Genomic DNA, 19,492 nt, shown 5'->3' on the forward strand with positions numbered 1-19,492 from the left:
CCACTTTGTTTCATTTCGCCCTGAAAGGTCAGCCTTATCATAATGTGCACAACAACATCCAACCGGGCCTTACTAAGTGTGGCATTAATCTCACTGTGTGCTTTTGTTGATCTACTCTTTGTGTTTGATTATGTGCGAGCGCATGAAGTGAAGAAAAGCAAATTAATTAGGGCAGGAAAGAATAAAATAACCTTATTTAGATAAGACGAGGAGATGTTGAAAAATACATGAAAGGACGAGAATTTTAGTGAAGTAAGAGCGGGGTTTCCTCGTACGTTATGTCATTTATTCATCTTGTACACGTCATGTAGTCAGCCGTCTTTTCATAGCCAAAATCTGAGGAAGTCACAAGTTTCTTAAAAAGATTTTATATTGTGTAAATTAGACTTCCTCAAACTCTGATTTAGAAGGAGAAAAAACTTCCCCAAAATCCCTTTCAACAAGACAGAAAGTCGGAATTCATTTGATATCAGCAAATTTCACAAATCAAATGGTTAAACAGTCCATTTCAAAAAGTTCTGTTTAAAAAACTGAACATAGTAAGTGATCAACATCAAGTCCTCATAAATTTACAGACTACAGGATTTGTATGAAAAAATAAAGTTGGAAGTTCTGAGCATTTATTGACAGATTTCACTGTTCAGCACAAACATTTTATTACATATTCATTAGAAATAAAAATTGTACAGTTTGTCTGTTAGTCTGTTTAAGCTTTTATTAATGTTAGTAATAGTATTGTAATATTTATTTCTTTATTTGCTGTTGCCATGTTGAGCTACAAGAGTTCAAAGATCTGGATTTTAAGAGTAGTCCATAACTTTTCAAGACGTTTAAAGTCGGGGCTTTCTGAAGGCTATTCCAGACGTTTAATGGGGCATTTCTAACTTCTTTAGACCTTCACAAAGGGATGATCCCAGGATCATCCCTTTGTGAAGGTCTAAAGAAGACCCAAACTGTCACCCTCAGATGAAAGGAAAAGGCTCAAGCCTGCCATGAACTGCAAACGTCTGGAACAGCAGCATCACTGTCCACAGTAAAGTGAGTATTGCTGTCTGAGAGGGTATTGATCAAGAAAGAAGCTCCTGCTGCAAAACTGGCAACTTCAACCTCAACTGAAATTTGCAGTTGCCCACATGGACAAGTCAAACAGTTTCTGGAGAAAAGTTTTATGGTCAAATGAGACAAAGATTGAGCTTTTTTGCCTAATAACACTGTACCAGCTGTCAAGCATGGTGGTGGTAGCATCATGCTCTGGGGCTGTTTTGCTGCAAATGGTACTGGTACATTACACAAAGTGGATTGAATAATGAAGGAGAAGCACTACCTCTGAGCTCATCAAATTAATCTCTAATCAACAGTTAGATGCTTGAAACTTGGACACAACTGGATGTTCCAACAGGATAATGATCCTAATGGATAAAGCAGGCTAACTAAATGACCTTCCCAAAGCCCTGACCTCAACCCTATTGAAAATATGTGGACTACACTCAACAGGTGGATCCATGCCAGGAAACGAACAAAATTAACTGAACTCTGAAGTCTATGAATTCTGCCAAGAAGAATGGTTAAATGTCCAGTCAGAATTATGCCAAATGCTTGATGATGGCTACCAAAAGGGTCTGATTGAGGTGCAACCTGCTAAGGAACGTTTCACCAAATATTAATGGTTGTGTATGTATATTTTTGAAACCCACCCCCAAAATAAATTCAAACTTGTGCACGCAATTCTTGTTCAAATAAATGATTAAAACCTCCAAATTACCACAATATTCATGCCCATGCTGAGTGGATGTAAACTTTGTACCATAACTGTACTTCAGTTTACAATATTGGCGAATGAGTCAACACTGTTGGCTCACAGCAAGAGGATTCAGGCTCAGTCTGGGGGCTTTCTGAGTAGCGTTTGCGTGCTCATGGTCGTGCCTGTGTGGTTCTCTATGGGCTCTCTGGCTTCTAGAGTCGGTTTAGGTTTACAGGTGACTCTAAATCAGCCGTAGGTGTGGATATGAGCACGAACTGTTGTCTGTCTATCTCTGTTAGCCCCTGTGAAGGACTTGAAACCTCTCCACCTCTCATCTCATGGCAGCCCTTGAAGTAGTTAAATATATAAGAAAATGAATGATATAAGAATATTGGTGCTATAATTTAGAGCTTCATTGTAGGTGTGTAGTGGTGTTTTCTTTTACTAAAAATTCTAAAAACAAAACATGAACTCAATAAATTCATATTTCTACACTCATTTCAAAGGAGGGAGGGGTTCTCCAAGGGTGAGGACACTGACAGTGGCGCTGCTGTTGTTCCTATAGGGGTGGAGTTTAAGGAGTTTAAAGGGGTGGAGTAGCTGTTAACACCAGAGGGCGTAGGGGCTGCGTTTCCTCCCATCATGAAACCGGGCACAGGGTTGGCCATGCTGGGAGCCTGGCTTAATGTAGGGGCTACTGTGACACCTGGTGGTGCCCATGGTGAAATGTTGCCAGGCGCAGTGGGCCACGGGGCCGCCCACTGGTTTCCTGGAAGCACCTGCTGGCCCCAAGGCATGCTGGCTGGAGGGTATGTGGGAGATGAGTATGGAGAGCCACCTACAGGATGTGTGGGGAACATAGAGAGAATCTGCGAGCTGGAGAGCACTTGCTGTTGCTGTGGAGGCTCTGACGGAGGAGAAAAATAGTTTTTGTTTTTCAAATAGCGCTACACTATGAGGTGTACTGTTATTACAAATCTGCTGTTTTTAAGAGGAACGCGTCCTTATGTTTACTGATACCTGGGATCTGAGTTTGTGCCAGAGGCTCCCCCAGTGGGGTCGAAAACACTTCCATCAGCTCATTGGTGGATGAGGGCTGCTGGCAGAAACAAGGAGAGAATAAAATATAAATTCTCACCTACATGTTACCTAAAAGTGAGGAGACAGAAGTGTAGTTGTATTACAATCGTCTTATTTTGCGAGATTCCATAATGCTGCACCAAAGCTATTATAATGAGCTACAACTAAACTAATAAGTGACACTGGGGGTGAAAAAAATTATTAATTAGGATCAAAGCTAGACTTTAGTTAAAAAGTTAAACTTAAACACACTGAGCACCTGTAAAAGTATAATATACAAATAATATCATATACAAGTATACAAGAAAGATGTATACATATAGCACTATAAAATCACAATTTATTAAAGAAACTAACTGTGAAAACAATATAAACTAAACTAAAAATAGTCACGAATAACTAAAAGAGTAAGGTCATGAACCCAAGTGTCTAAAATGACTTTCCTCCTCAGGCAGGCTGCGCTCAGCCTGAGAGAGGGGACGAGGAGTTCGGACAAGCCTCCCTTTGGAGGTTTGGAGACCCCAGGGTAAAACCACAATCAACTGGAGAGATCGCATATCTAATCTGGGACAACTTCAGGATCCCCTGGGAAAAATCAGAAACTGGGAGACACTGCTGCTTAGCCTCCTACCATTTCAACCCAACTTTGGACACTTGCTTTTGTCAGCTATTTCATGTGAAATATGGCTGTTATCTCACATAAAAACTTGTATTGTTGTTTTATACCTGCTTTGTCTGCTGTGATGAAACATCTGGCCGTGGGCTGAACAGATCTTCAAGAGCTGGTTCCTGTAAAGTAAGCAAGTCCATGTATAAAAACACAGAAATATTTTGTTTAAATTTGGGATCACCTTCATTTAGAAAAAGTGAAGATGATTAAAAATAATGAACCTCTGCTGCTGAGCTCTTGTGTAGAACCAGTAAAGAAGCGCCCTGAAACAGAAAAAAAAACCAACAGTGGTGAGTGAAAGCTAACAAATAAACCAACCAAAAGCACAGGGACAAAAAAAAACTTCTTTCTGACTTGTGTTGGTGTCTCTGCAGGCTGCTGCGAGATCTCTCGGTCCACATGCTGACAAACTTCCTGGATGTCGAGGAACACTGGATGTGCCTGAGAGACACAGATAAAACATCTTACTGCTGTGCAAACTCTTAACAGGCCAATGCAGCCACATGCAAAACAAACTATAGTGACAATCATTCTCGTTCACGATGAGCTGGCTTTTTAAAGTTTGCTTTGCATGCCTGTTTTGAGGAGAATGTAAGTAAGTAAGTAAAATGTATTTATATAGCGCTTTTCACAGATAAAAATCACAAAGTGCTTTACAACACAAGAAATGGAAATATAAAACAATGTAACAGTAAATAAAACAGCAATGTAATACAATAAAACAATAAAAAAACAAAGGAGGAAATTATTCAAATGCTTTTCTAAATAAAAATGTCTTAAGCTTTTTTTTTTAAAAGAATCAATGGAGTACGTGCAGCGTAGAGACAGTGGAAGAGAATTCCACAACCGTGGTGCCACAGTCTGAAAGGCACGATCACCACGAGTTTTAACCCTCTCAGGCTCAAATTAAACTTTTTGTTGCTAATGCACAACCAAGTCCTGCAGTGGTACTTCTGAGTAAAAAAAACCTCATAAAATATGTTTGTGGGGTAATCAGGTTGTTAGTTTTTAACTGTTGCAAATCGGCAACGCCTGCCTCAAGAGGGTTAAAACGAGTGCGCGGTACCACCAGCAGTCTCTCATCTAATGAGCTTAAAGCTCGAGAAGATGAATGTGGTTTCAGCAGGTCAGATAAATATTGGGGAGCTTGACCATGTAGGGCCCTAAAGGTTAGAACTAAAATTTTAAAATGAAACCTAAAACTTACAGGCAACCAGTGAAGGGAGGCTAAAACTGGAGTAATATGAGATCTTCTCTTGGTGCCTGTTAAGAGACGGGCTGCAGCATTCTGCACAGTCTGAAGACGATTTAAGGCTGATTTGTTAAAACAAGTAAAAAGAATTGATTGAATTGATAAACTCTTTTGCAAGAATATCAGATTACTCAATTAACTGGTCAAAATCTACAGTCCTACCGATTAATTGCTCCTTCCATAATTCCTCTTCTACACCACTGCAATCGGGAAATATAAAATATTTAGGTATTAATGTTTCTCCCAAGCTTGCAGATCTAACTAAATTAAACCATATCCCACTTTTAAAGAAGGTAGAAGATGATCTGGCTAGATGGAAATGTCTACCCATATCACTCATGGGAAGGGTTGCCGCTATAAAAATGATGGTCTTACCAAAAATAAATTATTTATTCTCAATGATCCCAACTAAACCGCCACAAGATTGGTTCAGATCGCTAGATTCATGTATGTCCAAATTCCTTTGGAAAAATAAACCCCCACGTATAAGCTTAAAAACACTACAAAAGACCAAGGATAAAGGAGGACTAGAACTGCCTAACTTTCAGCACTACTTCTTAGCCAACAGGCTTCAGTTTATCTCAGGATGGCTAAAACACACCCTCTTAGATGAACCTTGGCTAGATGTAGAACAAGCACTTTGCAATAATCTAGAGATCTCAGACCTACCATTTATCAGCTCAAACATCCAACGACATGAATGCTTTAAAAGCATCAACATCAGCTCTTCTCTGACAGCATGGTGGGAGTTTCTAAAATTGACGGCGTCTTCATTAATCCCATGCAAACGTACACCTATCTGGAACAACCCTGACATATTACAAAACAATAATATGATAAACTTTTCAGATTGGAGTGGTAAAGGAATCAAATATTTAGAACATATACTAGAAGGAACAGAATTGATTTCATTTGACAGACTAGTTACACAATATGGGATCAACAAGAAAAGATTTTTAGAATATCAACAAATTAAATCCATAGTAAAAAAGAAATTTAAACCGGGTCAAGTTGAACTACAAACACCACCAAGTGTGGTTCAATTTCTTACTCTTAAAACCCCCAAATTACTATCCAAAATATACAGAATGCTTTCTAAAACAGATGAATCAATATCACTTCCTATTGCAAAATGGGAAGCGGATTTATCAGTTAACTTAGACCTAAACTTCTGGTCTCAGATTTGCTTAAAAACCTTTCATCTAATTAGAAATCCCAGTCTTCAATTAATTCAATACAAAATATTACAGAGAGTGCACTATACAGGTCATCGGATGTTCAAGATGGGCTTTACGTCTACCAACAACTGCTCACACTGTCAAGGCAATACACCAGACAATTACATTCACGCTCTTTGGTTCTGTCCACCAGTTCAGAAGTTTTGGCGCGAGATATGTGAAGACTTATCGAAGTGTCTGAAATGTAACATTCCAACTTCCCCCTTAGTGTGTTTGTTGGGCAGCTTAGATAATGTCACTTCAGAAAAGAATATCGCCCATATGGTTTTCACTGCCCTATGCATAGCCAAGAAAACAGTCCTCATGAACTGGAAAAATAAAAATAATCTTAATTCTAACCAATATAGAAATTATCTATTAGATTACATTAGCCTTGATACAGCCTCTGCCACCACATCAGATCAATTGCTCTGGGCTCCTTTGATCAGCTCCATCACCTAGTGGGGGTGGGGGGGTCATAGTTTGGTCCCTCCTTCACTGTTGTGATTGGTGTGGGGGTAGGGACAGGCTTAGGGCGTCGGGGGGGTTCCCTGGAGGCATCTTCCTTGGGGGGCTCAACCCGGGGTAGCGGTCATGTCCGGTTAGGGGCTCTGTTGGCTCTCAGGTGACTGTTTCCTCGTGGCTGCGTGCAGCGGGGCTAGGGGAGGGTCTGTGCTGACGGACGTGGGTTACTGACCTGGTAGCCTGGCTGCCCCTGGGTGGGTCCGGGATGGGCGTGAGGTTCTGGGGGCGCTCCGTCTCTGGGCTGGGACCCGGACCGGGCCTCGGGGGCTTGGGTCCTGGTTGGTGTGTTGCCGGGGTTGTGGGCGGGTGGGTGCATGGGGGCCCAGCCCTGGAGCAGGGTGCCGCCGGTGCATCGAGCCACCTGGGGGGCTCTTCAACTGGTGGGGGAGATTGTCACATCTTGCAGGAGCTTTCCTCTCCTCAGGAGCTCCCTCTGCAGGAGGGGGAGATACAGGAGAGGTGGAGGAAGATCTCAGCCTGGGTGTTTATTGTCTTATGTAGTCTGGAAGATGAGTGGATGGTGGGGTGGGTGCAGTTTTCTCTGTGGTGGGGTTGGGTGGACTGTCCCAGGCTCTGTGGGGCCGGGAGGCGCTGCTGCACTGGGCCCGGTCTGGATGGGCCTGGGCCCCCTTTCCCTGGCGGGTCGCGGAGTATGGGGGTGCCTACTGGGGTCAGCGTGGGAGCTGGCCCCAGGGAGGGGTCACTTGCCCCTCCCTTCCTTCCCTCCCCATCTCCAGCTGCCTCCCTCTTCCCGCTCCACCACAACCACCCACACATGCAGGACCTTGGAGTAGGGGTATGTCACCAGGGTGCAGAGGAGGCACTGCAACTCCCCCTGGCTTCTGCTCCGCAGCTGCTGGGTGAGCCCTCATCTGGGACTCTCCTCAGCTCTTTCTGGGACAGTGGCGCGGCTGCCCCTCTGTTGGTCTTCCTTGGTCTCTTGTGTTCTGGGGGCCTCTGGATGTCTGGAGTTTTGATCTCCTCCATACCTGCTTCATGCCCTGGAGGACGGGGCTGTGGCCCCCCCACACCCTCTAGCAGATTATTACAAGAAGGAACCTTTTAAAAAACAAAAAACAAGCGCGTCCATGCTCACAGGTGTACACACGGGTGATCACACCCACAAACTACACCTTTTTTGGCTCCTACCTCAAAGCACACTGTGTTCTGTTGATCTTATGTGCTGCACAATGATGTTTAATATTTGGTATTTGCTGTCATATTCCCATATATCATTGTGATGTTGTTTGTTCTGTTGCTCTTGTTCTCTTCTGCTTGTTTTCTTTTTTCTTTCTCAGCAGGTGATCCAGGTGATTGATATATGCATTTTTTTCTTCTCTGCCCATTCTGTTGGTTTTTGTCTTTTGCCCTTCTCCCCCGTCCCTCTTCTCAGCTGTTTCTCTTTCCCTCTTTCTTTCTCCCCTTCTTTCCCCCAGTCAAGTCTGTCCCGTATTCAGTAAGTGAAAATAAAAGAAACAATAAAAGGTGAATCAAATGGACCATTACGGCAAGGCTGGGATGGTCAATTTGGTAAAGTAAATCCGTTGGGCATCTTTCTTTGCCTTTAGACAACAATTCTGATGGCAAAAGAGCCAAACAGGACAGGCAAAAAAAAAAAAAAAAAAAAATTAAAATCGGTACTTTCTATATTGTTTGCTGTGTGTAGACATAAGTTCTATAACTTATGATCAAACAAACAAACAGAATAAATCATCTGACATTGTTCAGGCACACAGGCTGGACTGCAAATAAGTGGAAAAGCAGCCAATGTCCAAAGAAAATCTTTAAAAGACTTTTCTACAGCCTGAGGAGCTATTGCCCCAAACCACCCTTGATTTCTTCAACAAAATATGAAGAAATCAAGGGTGGCTCAAGAGTTTTTCACAGTATTACATATGTATATGTATCAGTAAATTATCTCTTTTCCCTGCCCTTGAGCACCACAACATGTGAACACAAAGGTTTCTCTGTACTGAAGAAATCACAAGTAGATATGCATGACAATTTCTTTAGTGCTTCTTAACATTTTGTCTTTTAAATTTGAATCCCCCCAAAATGAACTCCCTTAAATTAAAGCATTTCATCATCAACTGACATGTTTTCATACAATACCCAACATTAACATAAACACAACTAGTGGTTAAATTGCTGCACACAATAAAGACTTTGACTGACTGCAGACAGCAGAACAGTAGTCTCAGAGGGCTTACCAAAACAAACCCTATTTGTTTGCATGTCATGGAAAAAACGCCTCTCAGCGTGTGATGCCCCATTGCGAAAAAAAAAAGAGAAAAGAAAAGAGAAGCTAAAAAAGAAAAAAGAAAAAAACAAAACAAGTAAAAAGACACAACTATAGTAGTCTAAACAGGAGGAAATAAAAGCATGAATAATCATCTCAAGTTCAGGCTTTGACACCATTAGTCTGAATTTTGAAATATTCCGTAAATGATAAAAACAGTTTCGGACCAGCTGTTTAGAATGCTGCTCGAGCAAGCTAACTGTATTTATTTAGAATGAACTTTAATGCTACACAGATAAATACACTGCACAGAAATTGAGGTTTCTCTCCTCCGTCCAGACTGAATCTGTCAAACATGCACTGCTACTGTGAGCAGTAAATTGCAAAAAAATGCCTCCTGCATGAAAATGTATATTTTCATTGAGCCTGGCTCTGCTGGAGGTTTCTTCCTGTTTAAAGGCAATTTTTCCTTCCCACTGTCGCCAAAGCGCTTGCTCATAGGAGTCATATGATTCTTGGGTTTTTCTCTGTATGTATTATTGTAGGGTCTACCTTACAATATATAGCACCTTGAGGCGACTGTTGTTGTGATTTGGCGCTGTATAAATAAAATTGAATTCATTTGAATTTCATCTAATTTTTTTAATATATCAGAAGGTTACTGGTCCATTCTGTACCCCACCTCTCACAGCTGCGATAGGGTCCAGCCCCCCTGTGACCCTGATAAGCTGAAGAGAATGGATGGTTTGATGGTTAAATGAAGTTAAATAATGCTGATAAATCATGTCAGCATTAAATTGCATTGCGGTGGCTCAGTATTTTTTTATGTGCTTAAACAACTATACTTGCTATATGTGCCCACTGGAGGAGTTATAGTAAACATTTTTGCTAATAAATGACTTATTAAATCATTTTTATATAATAATCTATTAAATGTTTATATGTTATGTGGCAGTATTAGCAGTATTAGCATTAATATTAGCAGTATTTAATAACACCACCTGTTTCTGCTTTAGTACTGTGTTTCGTTACCAGGTTAGCCATCTTGATGTAGAAGAGGATGTAGTTGTCTTGATGCTGGTAGATGTAAGCCAGAGCTCTGGGGTCAGACTCATCTTTGGTCAAAGAGCTGATCCTGCTCCTCTCATGGTCGTGAAGAACAGCCTGAAATGAGGATTTATCTTTTATTTATTATACAAGAAACTCTAACCACCAAAATAAGAACAGCTTTATGATACTGATCCTCAGCACTTGTGTAAATATCATCTCCACCTCTTAAGATTTTCCAGTTTTGGAAAATAAACTGCAGTGTAATAAAATACTTTTATTATGCAATCCAAGCATGAACTGTCCACTGAAGAATCAGTCATTTTAAGACTAACTATCAACCTAAAGGGGGCGCTACAATTTGAGGACAACACAACACATGTTGGGAAATCCCTTGCTTGACTCACCCCGGTCCTTTCATCCAGAATTTTCAAGCCACTGGAGGAAATTTTCAACCAAATTCTCCTCTTGTGGATTCCCTGTTTCCTTCCTGCTACCTCAAAGCCCTTTAGCACACACACATTCACACAACAGCACAGCACAGGTGAGCTGAATAAGAAGTAAACATGAAATGACAGACATATATTCCAATGAGATAAGTCAGAGCACACATAAAAAGCGAGATGAATCTCACATTAAGGAGTAAAGCTAAACGAATTAACCGACAGAGCAGTTCTGACATATTTCACAGTCATTGTGTCTACGATTGATGTAACACCACCAGTAAGCATGCCGGGACAGCCGGAGGGAACATTGTATCTGCAGCCAGAAGTGGTCTGCTGAAAGGACCTCTTACAAACCAGGATGTACAGATCATTGCTGCTAACAAAAAAGCAAGTGCTTTCTTTGATGGTTTACTTTGTGAAATTGTTTTAATCCATGATTTACAGCCACAAAAACATTGGCAGTGGATCTGTTTCAGTCCCAATCAATCTGGGTAGGTTTTCTAAGCACTTTTTCCTACTGGAAGCTGTCTTTGCTATTGCTGAGTGTGTGGTTTGGGTGGTTTTCGCAGGTTGCTTTTTATATTATATTTCATAAAGGTGTCCTCTTCTCAGCATTATACACATTTTATTGATAAATTATTATATTTAAATTGTATAAAATATATAGGTCTCAAAACATGCAACAAGTATACCGTGCAAAAGTCTTGAGTCACACTTCCAAGCAGCCAGATGTTCTCGCGGTTTTTTAAAACTGGTCTTGACAAACATCAGGCATGGCTCGAGACCTTTGCACAGTACTGTACACAGCTTACATTATTCATATGCAAAGCTGCGATTCTGCAGTTGCTATCAAACAATCACCCAGAGACCCTGAATTGGCCTTCACAGCAGTCAGATCTGTGTCAAACGCATCCTGAGCTACTCCACAGTTACCTGCACAAAGTTCACTCTTTGATTCTATTTGCTGAGTGATTTGTGGTTTGGCTCCTGCCGTCTGTATTTTTATACTCGTTACTATGATGTCCTTCCTGTGACTGCGATCGGTGACTCACACCAGTGCTGTAGTGTGTTTCTTCTAACTGTGTTGTAATGTATTGTGTATGGTATAAACATTTATATTCAAAGCAGTGTGTGTGTGATCGCTGATTGCAGTTTAAAGTTATTCACACTACATTAGATGCATGCTGACACTGACGGTCTTGACAGGTCGCACAAGTGTGATTACAATTTTGAGTGATTGTGACCTCGCTCTGTCCGTGTCTGTTTATCGTTTATTATTGTTTCCCCCCTTTTTTGACTTTTTACAAAAGCTGTGGCGCGCTTCTCCAAACAAACTCTCACTGCATCATGCAAAGTCCTTTGAGATTAGAAGAACACGTCAGGAGTCAACAGGATGTCAGAGGCATTACAAGCCATTTTTCCACAGCAGGAATGTTCCCACAACTCATTTTCTTTCTGAAAAAACAAAGACACTGCTCATTCATCAAACATAGAGTTAAAACTGTGTTAAGGAAGAGTTTCTTTTTAAAAAATATTTAATAATAATGCTTTGTCAAATTCAAATGCCATCAGAAAGGTCTACAAAGGTCCAAAAACTACACATCGAGTCTGTTTCTGACAGTTTTCAGTCTGCAGCCTGTGAGTATTTAAAACCTTGTAGTTAGCAAATAAACTCAAACACAAAGAAAAACTTTAAGATCTGAACTCACTGATGCATGCTCTTCCACTGAAACAAACAGCAATCAGGAGCTTTTCCTACGTATGACTCATATCATAGACAGTGCATAAAAAATGTGCATGAAACAATACGTGTTAACTTACATCACAGAGGCTTCCTCTAAAAATAACCATAGATTTAACACTCTGCATGGAGCTGGATTTAAGTGGTTAAAGTTAGTTTTTAGAGCCTGTGCAGCACCGTCACATGCCAGTACAGATGTGTTGCTGCTAAAAGACTTACATTTAGCTAACTAATAACACTGATATCTCAGTGGAAAACAAGGAAACTGAAACTAAAAAGCAGTCTAAGGGAGTCCTTTCTGTACTGCCCCCGGCTTCACAGATGGGTTTTATATTAATAAACAAAAAAATGGATACACTGTCCACTTTCACTCTCTGTCTCTGAAGCACTGAGTGGCTCTTCTTTGTTGGCTAGCTGCCTTTGTTAGCTGTAATGTTATATGTAATGTAATGTAATGTTTGAGTTGTAATTGAACTGCCAGTTTAGTGTCTTTTCTTTCGCTGTGACAGTTTTTTAGAGTAGGGCTCTGAGGTGTAAATTAACCTTAACACATGTGATGTTTTGTTTTCACTTTAAAAGCAAGGCAGATCTTTATAATGACCTGCAGAGCTCAAGTCAAAAACGGAGTCAGTAAACCAAACGGTGTAGTGGCTTTGGCCTTCTTTTATATACAGTCTATGGTTAAAAAACTAAAACAGAAGACAGAAAGTAAGTTCTAACTGTCAACACTACTGAATCTGAATACTTAAGATTGGGATCTTTAAGTACAGTATAGCACATGATTTTCTTTTCTGTTGCTTGTCACCTAACTTACTTTAAAGATTTATTCCTTTCTTTTTAGATGGAAGGGTCACCACAAGACAACAAGGACTTTCTTATTTTTCATTTTTATCTTGGAACCAAAAATGTCTGTGATAACTTTCATGCAAATCCTCCATTAGATATTGAGACATCTGAGCGCTGACCGAAATGGACAGAAGGACAGAAAAAATATATCCTCCCAGATCTTGACGTAGCTTTTAAATACTTTTGCTGTGATGCTTAAAAAAATATTGGTCTGTGAAATACAAGTACCTCCAAATGATAACATTAATCTCAGCAGTCATGAAATATTAAACGTCTGGTGTTTATCTTTGATTTTTTTCTCTGATAAAGTGAAAAAATGAAGATTGATCTTACAGGAAATCAACCAGTTTAATCAAGAGCAGACAGAAGTCAGTTTACTTTGGCGGTGGACTACCTTTAGTTTCATCATGGAGTCTCTGCACATCTTTTCTCCGAGGGCGTCGGGTACTGGGTCCATGCCAATCAGCTTGGCTTTGTAGCGAACTCCTTCCCCGTGGAAGCGAGACATAGTATCCATGGATACCATGGTAGCCCCTGGGAACCACGAAGAGAGGACATAAAGGGTCAAATTATTATGAGGATGATTTTGTGTGAGAGCACAGAAATTCTTACATGTGTATATTTTGGTTAATTAACGGATTTAGGATAATGTTTGTGTGTCACAATTTCACTAAAACCTATGTGTATTTGTGTATTTGATGTCCGCACGCCTTCAAATCATGTGTTTACAAAGATTGCAGTATTTGTGGTTTATATGAGTAAATATTTGTGTGTATGTATCTAAAACTATGCGTATGTGTACACAGGGCGTTCCTTGTGTGTAAGCAAACTGCAGAGCAAGCATCTAACTGATGCCGAGTCAGTGTTTCAATCCATTTCCCGACATGAAACAGGTAATTTAGCAATAATGCAAAAGTGTGACTGTAGCAAAGGTCGACTCCTAAACGGCTTCATTTGCGTCACGTAACAGTTTTACGGGATTTTAGTCACTGTTTAGTTCGAAGGTGAACACAAACAGACCGACACAAAGCTACAGACTGGCAACAAATTAAAGGGAAATCAACACAATTCAGCTCATTTCAGTTTTATTTCTATAGTTCCAAATCACAACAACAGTTGCCTCAATGTGTTTTATATGTTAAAGTAAACAATCGACAATAATACAGAGAAAACCCAAAGCAGTTGATGACCCTTCTAACAAGCCCTTGGCGACAGTGGGAAGGAAAAACTCCCTTTTAACCTCTGGCAGAACCAGGCTTAGGGAGCCGCAGCTATCTGATGGCTTGATTTGATGCTGGACTGCAGGATATTTTTCTCAAAAGATCAGCCCAGAAACCTGCCCAGTGTCTAGCTGGGCTGACATTTGGTGACCGTGAAGCCCATAGCACATGACTGACTCTCCACTCAGTCTCCACTCATGCCCTATGGGTGACATAAATTAAGCAATATAAATAAGTAAAATTTTATTTCTATATGACCTTTTGAGACAAAGATCACAAAGTGCATCACAACTAAACAGGAAGCGTGTTAGCAGAATTGTCCAGGTAGCTTTCACTGCCGTTGGTATAGAAATGCCTCACCTCTCTGTTGTTGTCAATGGACTATTTCTGCTGACACGGTCAGATCAACCCCTGCACTGACATGCTCAGGCCTCTAGGAAAGGTGCGTTGGGTTTCTTTACATATCAAATCAATAAGGAGCTTTCACTTCACCAGCTTGTGTGCAAGTCTTCTATATTAATTTTTTATTTCTATGTGTTCATTTGAAGACACACATTCCAGCTATAAACGGCTACAGTGGATGACATTTAGATGTTATAGCTACACTGGCAAATAAAAGTTGAACTACCAATCTGTGTCACACTTCATGAACTCATCAGTTCTGATTTATAGTTTTCTTGTGAGAATTTGGTAGTTTTGGTCCTCTAAAGAAGTCGAAGCTCCTGCAACACTCGTGGTATAAACTTTGCTGCTTGACCAGCCCGTTTCAACTTGTGGCCTTCATCGGGGTGCTTGGTAACAATTTCCCAGCTAACACAGGCTGTCGTACTTTGATTTACACCGTAGGAAAATACCAGTGCTGAGCAGTCATAGCATCGTTAAAAAAAAGAGAACTGGATAAGATCAGAACTTAGAAATATGTTGCTTCTGTTGGCTCAGATAACAGACATCTGTGAATGCTTTGGACTTTACAGCCCATGAAATCCAATATTCACTTCAGGGTCCGACATCTTTTTAATCACACTTGCTCTTCTGCTCTTAGCCGCTTCTGACTTAAGCAGTGTTTGATAACGTAGACCGGAATCTTTTCCCAAGAGCTTTGAATCATGCTTTGAATGAGTGAAAGTCTTGGAATATTTCGCAACTTGGCAGATACTTTAATTTAAGACATAGTTTTCTTCTGATTAAAGTCAGAATCACTGAGACTGCATTTCTCGAAAATCTTAATTGCAAATTTATTCAGAAATTGCTTTTGTTCCAGATCAGCTGCAACTCACATGGCTTTAAAACTTGTGATTTTCTGTGCCTTGTGTTTTATTTGAAACTGTAAAGCACTTTGTCTAGAAAATATTAACTACAAAAGATGCAGAGCTGCTTTAGGTCAGTTGTAGCAATGTTGTGCTGACTGTGGAGCCCATTTGAGTACCAAGAACTCATTGTCGTGTTCAAGAAACCAGTCTAAGATCATAAATCCATCATTGTACCCTGTAGTTATAAAGAGTTGGACATGGTCAGCAGCAATACTCAGGTAAGCTGTGGCTGTTTAACGATGCTCAGTTGGTAATAAGGGGCCCAAAGTGTGCCAAGAAAATACCCCCCCACACCATCACATCAACGAGCTGTTCAGCAGCCTGAACTGTTGATATAAGGCAGGTTTGCCCCATGTTTTCATGTTGTTTATGCAAAATGTTGACCCTATCATGTGAACAACAGAAACTGACACTCATCAAACCAGGCAATGCTTTTCCAGTCTTGTGTTGTCTGTTTTTGGTGAACCTGTGTGAACTGTGGTTCAGTTTCCTGCTCTTGGCTCCAAGGTGTGGTCTGCTACTGTAAGTTCAGAGCTCTTCTGCGTACAGTAGCTTGGTTGTAACAAGCTACTGTATGCAACTATGTAACAAGCTTTCTTTATTTGAGTTTTTTCCCAATGTTGTGATTATTTAGAAGATTTGTTAGTTATTTTCATGCTCTTAGTTAAAAAAAAGAGTTTCTTGTGTTTCCTTTAGTGTAAAGTTATTGTGTGTATGCATTTGTCTCCTGTGTCCTTGCGTTTAGTTTCACGTCCTTTGTGTCATTATTCATGTCGGTTTCAGCTGTCTCATTTCCCCCGTTTCTATTTCCTCAAATGAACCCTTTGTGTATTTATTGCGCTGCCTTCCTTTTGCTTTTTGTCTTTGAGTCTCTGTTGTCTTCTCCCATTTATTGGCAGTAAATTGGATTACATTTGTTTTTCTTTCACAGATTTTAATTTTGGATCGCAAACTAGCCATCATTCAAGTGCTTTGTGTTTTATTCCCGCCTGCCTTTGGAGTCTGCTTTTGGCTCCCTTTGGATCTGACCAGTCTCCTCTGACCTCTGTCATCAGCAAGACCCTTTTGCTCAGAACTGCCGCTCTATGGATATTTTCTCCTTTCCAGAGAAAGCCATATGGGAAAAATCCCAGTAGCTACGCAGTTTCTGAATTATTCAGACTATCTGGCGCCAACATTCAAAGTCGCATAGGTCACCTTTCTGCTTGATTCTAATGCTCGGTTTGAGTCTCAGCAGTTCATTTTGATCATGTCTACTTGCCAAAATGCACCGAGCTGCTGCCGTGTGATTGGCTGAATAGATATGTGTTAATGAACAGTTAAAGAGGTGTACCTTATAAAGTGGCTGTGGGTTTTATTTGAGAGCTACAGTCTAAAGTGATCATATTCTCATATAAAATCATGATTGCTCTTGATGGCAGTTAATGTGTCAAAGACGTCTCTAAAAAAGATTATGTAATATCTACTGTCGGAGATTAAAGTTCCTCTGACGGTCCGTCATTTTGCTGACCACACAGCTGCTTTGCAAATGGAAACGCCTAAACTGTTGAAATTTACACCTCATAAACAGACATTTATCCGCTTCACATGAAAGCTTCTTGCAGCTGGAAATGTGCCACATGATTTACAGCCACCGTGTAAGCTCATATTTTTCTCCCACAGCTGGAACAGGACATAACAGAAGAACAAAACAAAGCGTTACCTGCAAAAGCTTTCAGTTCCCATCAAATCTCAACAAACTCACTGTGCTAGGACTAACAGCCAAACATACTGTGATATTGTCAGCGCTGTTTATATTATGCATGGAAAGTGCAATTTAGACCCACTAACTTAAAGTAAATAGTGGCTCTTTGGCAGAACTGCTAGTCTGTTTTTAAAAGCTCATAAGATTTTCATTTTACTTAAAGGTTTATTCCTGGTGCTTAGTTTTAAAATCCCATAAAGATCAGAATCTTGGCAGCTGAGCCCAAAATAGCCCAGCTGGAAATGAGCTCTGTGTGCCACAACATGCAATGCCAGTGGAAAAATAAGCAAGCTGAAGGGAGTTCACCTGGGCAGCTGATGTGAAAGCTGAAGATAACTTCTGAGAACTGAATTAGTCTCTGAGGCTTTATGTATCTGCTTCAAATGTGCAGCGATTAGAGGAAACAGTTTGAAGAGCCTGGATGAAAATAGATCCAGAGCCAGACTCAGTCAGAGGCGTTTAGCACACACTGCAACTGAACAGCAGTAAAATATGCCTTTGCTTACAGTCTAAGCACATCCACGCTTTGCATTCTTAGCCTTTCATGCAGCTTTGCGTCATTCTGGAGGGAGCACTCTTTACTGACATTATTAACTTTGAACCTTACGGTCAGCTGAGACCAAACACTTGTACCTGTTATACTTGCTGTGACAGTGGTTTGGCTCAGCGCAGGAAAACTTCCAGCCGTTTGCTGTGTCTCCATCACGATGACGTCTGCTTAGAAAATCAACGCAAGCAGGACAGAGGATCCCGTGAAAACAGTGAGCCCGTCACAATTGCTGGCTGCAAAACAGAATTTGAAAACCAAAGGTATTTTGTAAAACAATCCCTCTAGTACTTCTGGTAGTATTGTAGATTTTTTGAATCTAAAAGCAGAAGACTAAAACCTTTGATCCACCTCACCTGCTCAGAGTGTGTTTCTGCTCTCTCCCTGCTGCTTGGCTTGTCTGCAATATCTCAGAGTCAAAGGTCAGGCTGCAGATTCACTGGTGATATATTAACATCCGCTGGGAGGCCCAATTACATGGGAATCCTTGTAGACTGAAGAAGGTCTAATAGGAAGGACAGACAGTTCATGGTAATTTCCCTCTCAGGGGATGAATGTGAGGTCATGCCTTTCCCTCAAGGACAGATTTGGGTGGTATTTTCTTAAAATAACAGCTGAGGTTCTCTGAAAAACTCTGCAGGAAGGGTGGTTGAGAGAAGCCAGAAAAGAGCAAATGCTGAAAAAAAAGGAAAGATAAGGATAAAAGTTTACAAACATATCAGACAGATATGTTTTCAGAAATAAGTAGATGAAATATTAATTGCGATGTTATGTAATCCCTCATAATACCACAAAAGGATTCCCTTCGTTTAAAATTGTTATTCTGTTTGTACTCATCGCAATGCAAAAACTACCAACATGAACTTCATGAAAGTCGGTCAACAAAAAGATGGACACATTCAGTTATGCCAAGTGTCTGGACCCCTCATTAAAATGCTTTAATTACAATGTTGGGCTTGGCAGATTAAAGCTTTGTGGTTTAAATGTAGCTTTAATGTGATACCTGGTATCTCAGCGTCCATCCAACTTCATCCGCTTTATCCGAGGCCGGGTCGCGGGGGCAGCAGCCTAAGCAGAGAGGCCCAGACCTCCCTCTCCCCAGCCACCTCCTCCAGCTTATCCAGGGGAACACCAAGGCGTTCCCAGGCCAGCCGAGAGATATAATCTCTCCAGCGTGTCCTGGGTCTGCCCCGGGGCCTCCTCCCGGTGGGACATGCCCTGAACACCTCACCCAGGAGGCGCCCAGGAGGCATCCTTGTCAGATGCCCGAACCACCTCAGCTGGCTCCTTTCGATGTGGAGCAGCAGCAGCTCTACTCTGAGCCCCTCCCGGATGGCCGAACGTCTCACCCTATCTCTAAGGGAGAGGCCAGCCACCCTTCGGAGGAAGCTCATTTCTGCCGCTTGTATCCGCGATCTCGTTCTTTCGGTCACTACCCACAGCTCGTGGCCATAGGTGAGAGTAGGGACGTAGATCGACCGGTAAATTGAGAGCTTCGTGTGCATTTTTTAATTTTAAAGGGGCACTCTGAGCATTTTTATTAGTTTGGGGGAACAGACTACTCACACACGTTCACAAGAGCAATACTAACATGCTGATATTTGTTGTGTTTTTCTATGTTTACCATATGCACAACATTAAGCTAGTGTTTGCTATTTGGGAGGATGCGGGTAGATTTGCAATGATCATTACAACCTTACTGAGAGAGGCATGACAATGTGTACTAGATTTCAACAATATAGAAACAGTATGACTAGGACAAGGAGGCAGACAGGACTATTTATACACACTGGGGTGATTATGGGAGATCAGCAGGAGGGTAGCAGGTGAAGTAAATATTTCTCCAGACTCCTTGGAGGACATTCAA

The 19,492-nt window shown here is 41.1% G+C and overlaps 1 protein-coding gene across 2 annotated transcripts; it reads right to left on the reverse strand.

Annotated features, from left to right (window-relative positions):
- Positions 1 to 266: 266 nt before the first annotated feature.
- LOC101468571 (uncharacterized) lies at positions 267 to 18,058 on the reverse strand. Of its 2 annotated transcripts, none has more exons than XM_023155245.3 (10): positions 17,982 to 18,058; positions 17,712 to 17,861; positions 13,199 to 13,338; positions 10,179 to 10,277; positions 9,757 to 9,888; positions 3,846 to 3,932; positions 3,713 to 3,754; positions 3,548 to 3,610; positions 2,762 to 2,837; positions 267 to 2,648 (listed from the first exon to the last, which is right to left on the reverse strand). In XM_023155245.3, exons 2-10 carry the CDS (start codon positions 17,779 to 17,781, stop codon positions 2,242 to 2,244), a joined length of 1,116 nt encoding a protein of 371 aa, XP_023011013.1. In that variant the 5' UTR covers positions 17,782 to 17,861; positions 17,982 to 18,058; the 3' UTR covers positions 267 to 2,241. The 2 variants fall into 2 exon arrangements, with proteins under 2 accessions (XP_023011013.1, XP_004574432.1); XM_004574375.3 differs by having other exon boundaries at positions 2,762 to 2,840.
- Between the last annotated feature and the right edge of the window lie 1,434 nt (positions 18,059 to 19,492).

Source organism: Maylandia zebra, linkage group LG15 (genome assembly GCF_041146795.1).
Source record: "Maylandia zebra isolate NMK-2024a linkage group LG15, Mzebra_GT3a, whole genome shotgun sequence".
In the NCBI taxonomy this organism is placed as follows: domain Eukaryota; kingdom Metazoa; phylum Chordata; class Actinopteri; order Cichliformes; family Cichlidae; genus Maylandia; species Maylandia zebra.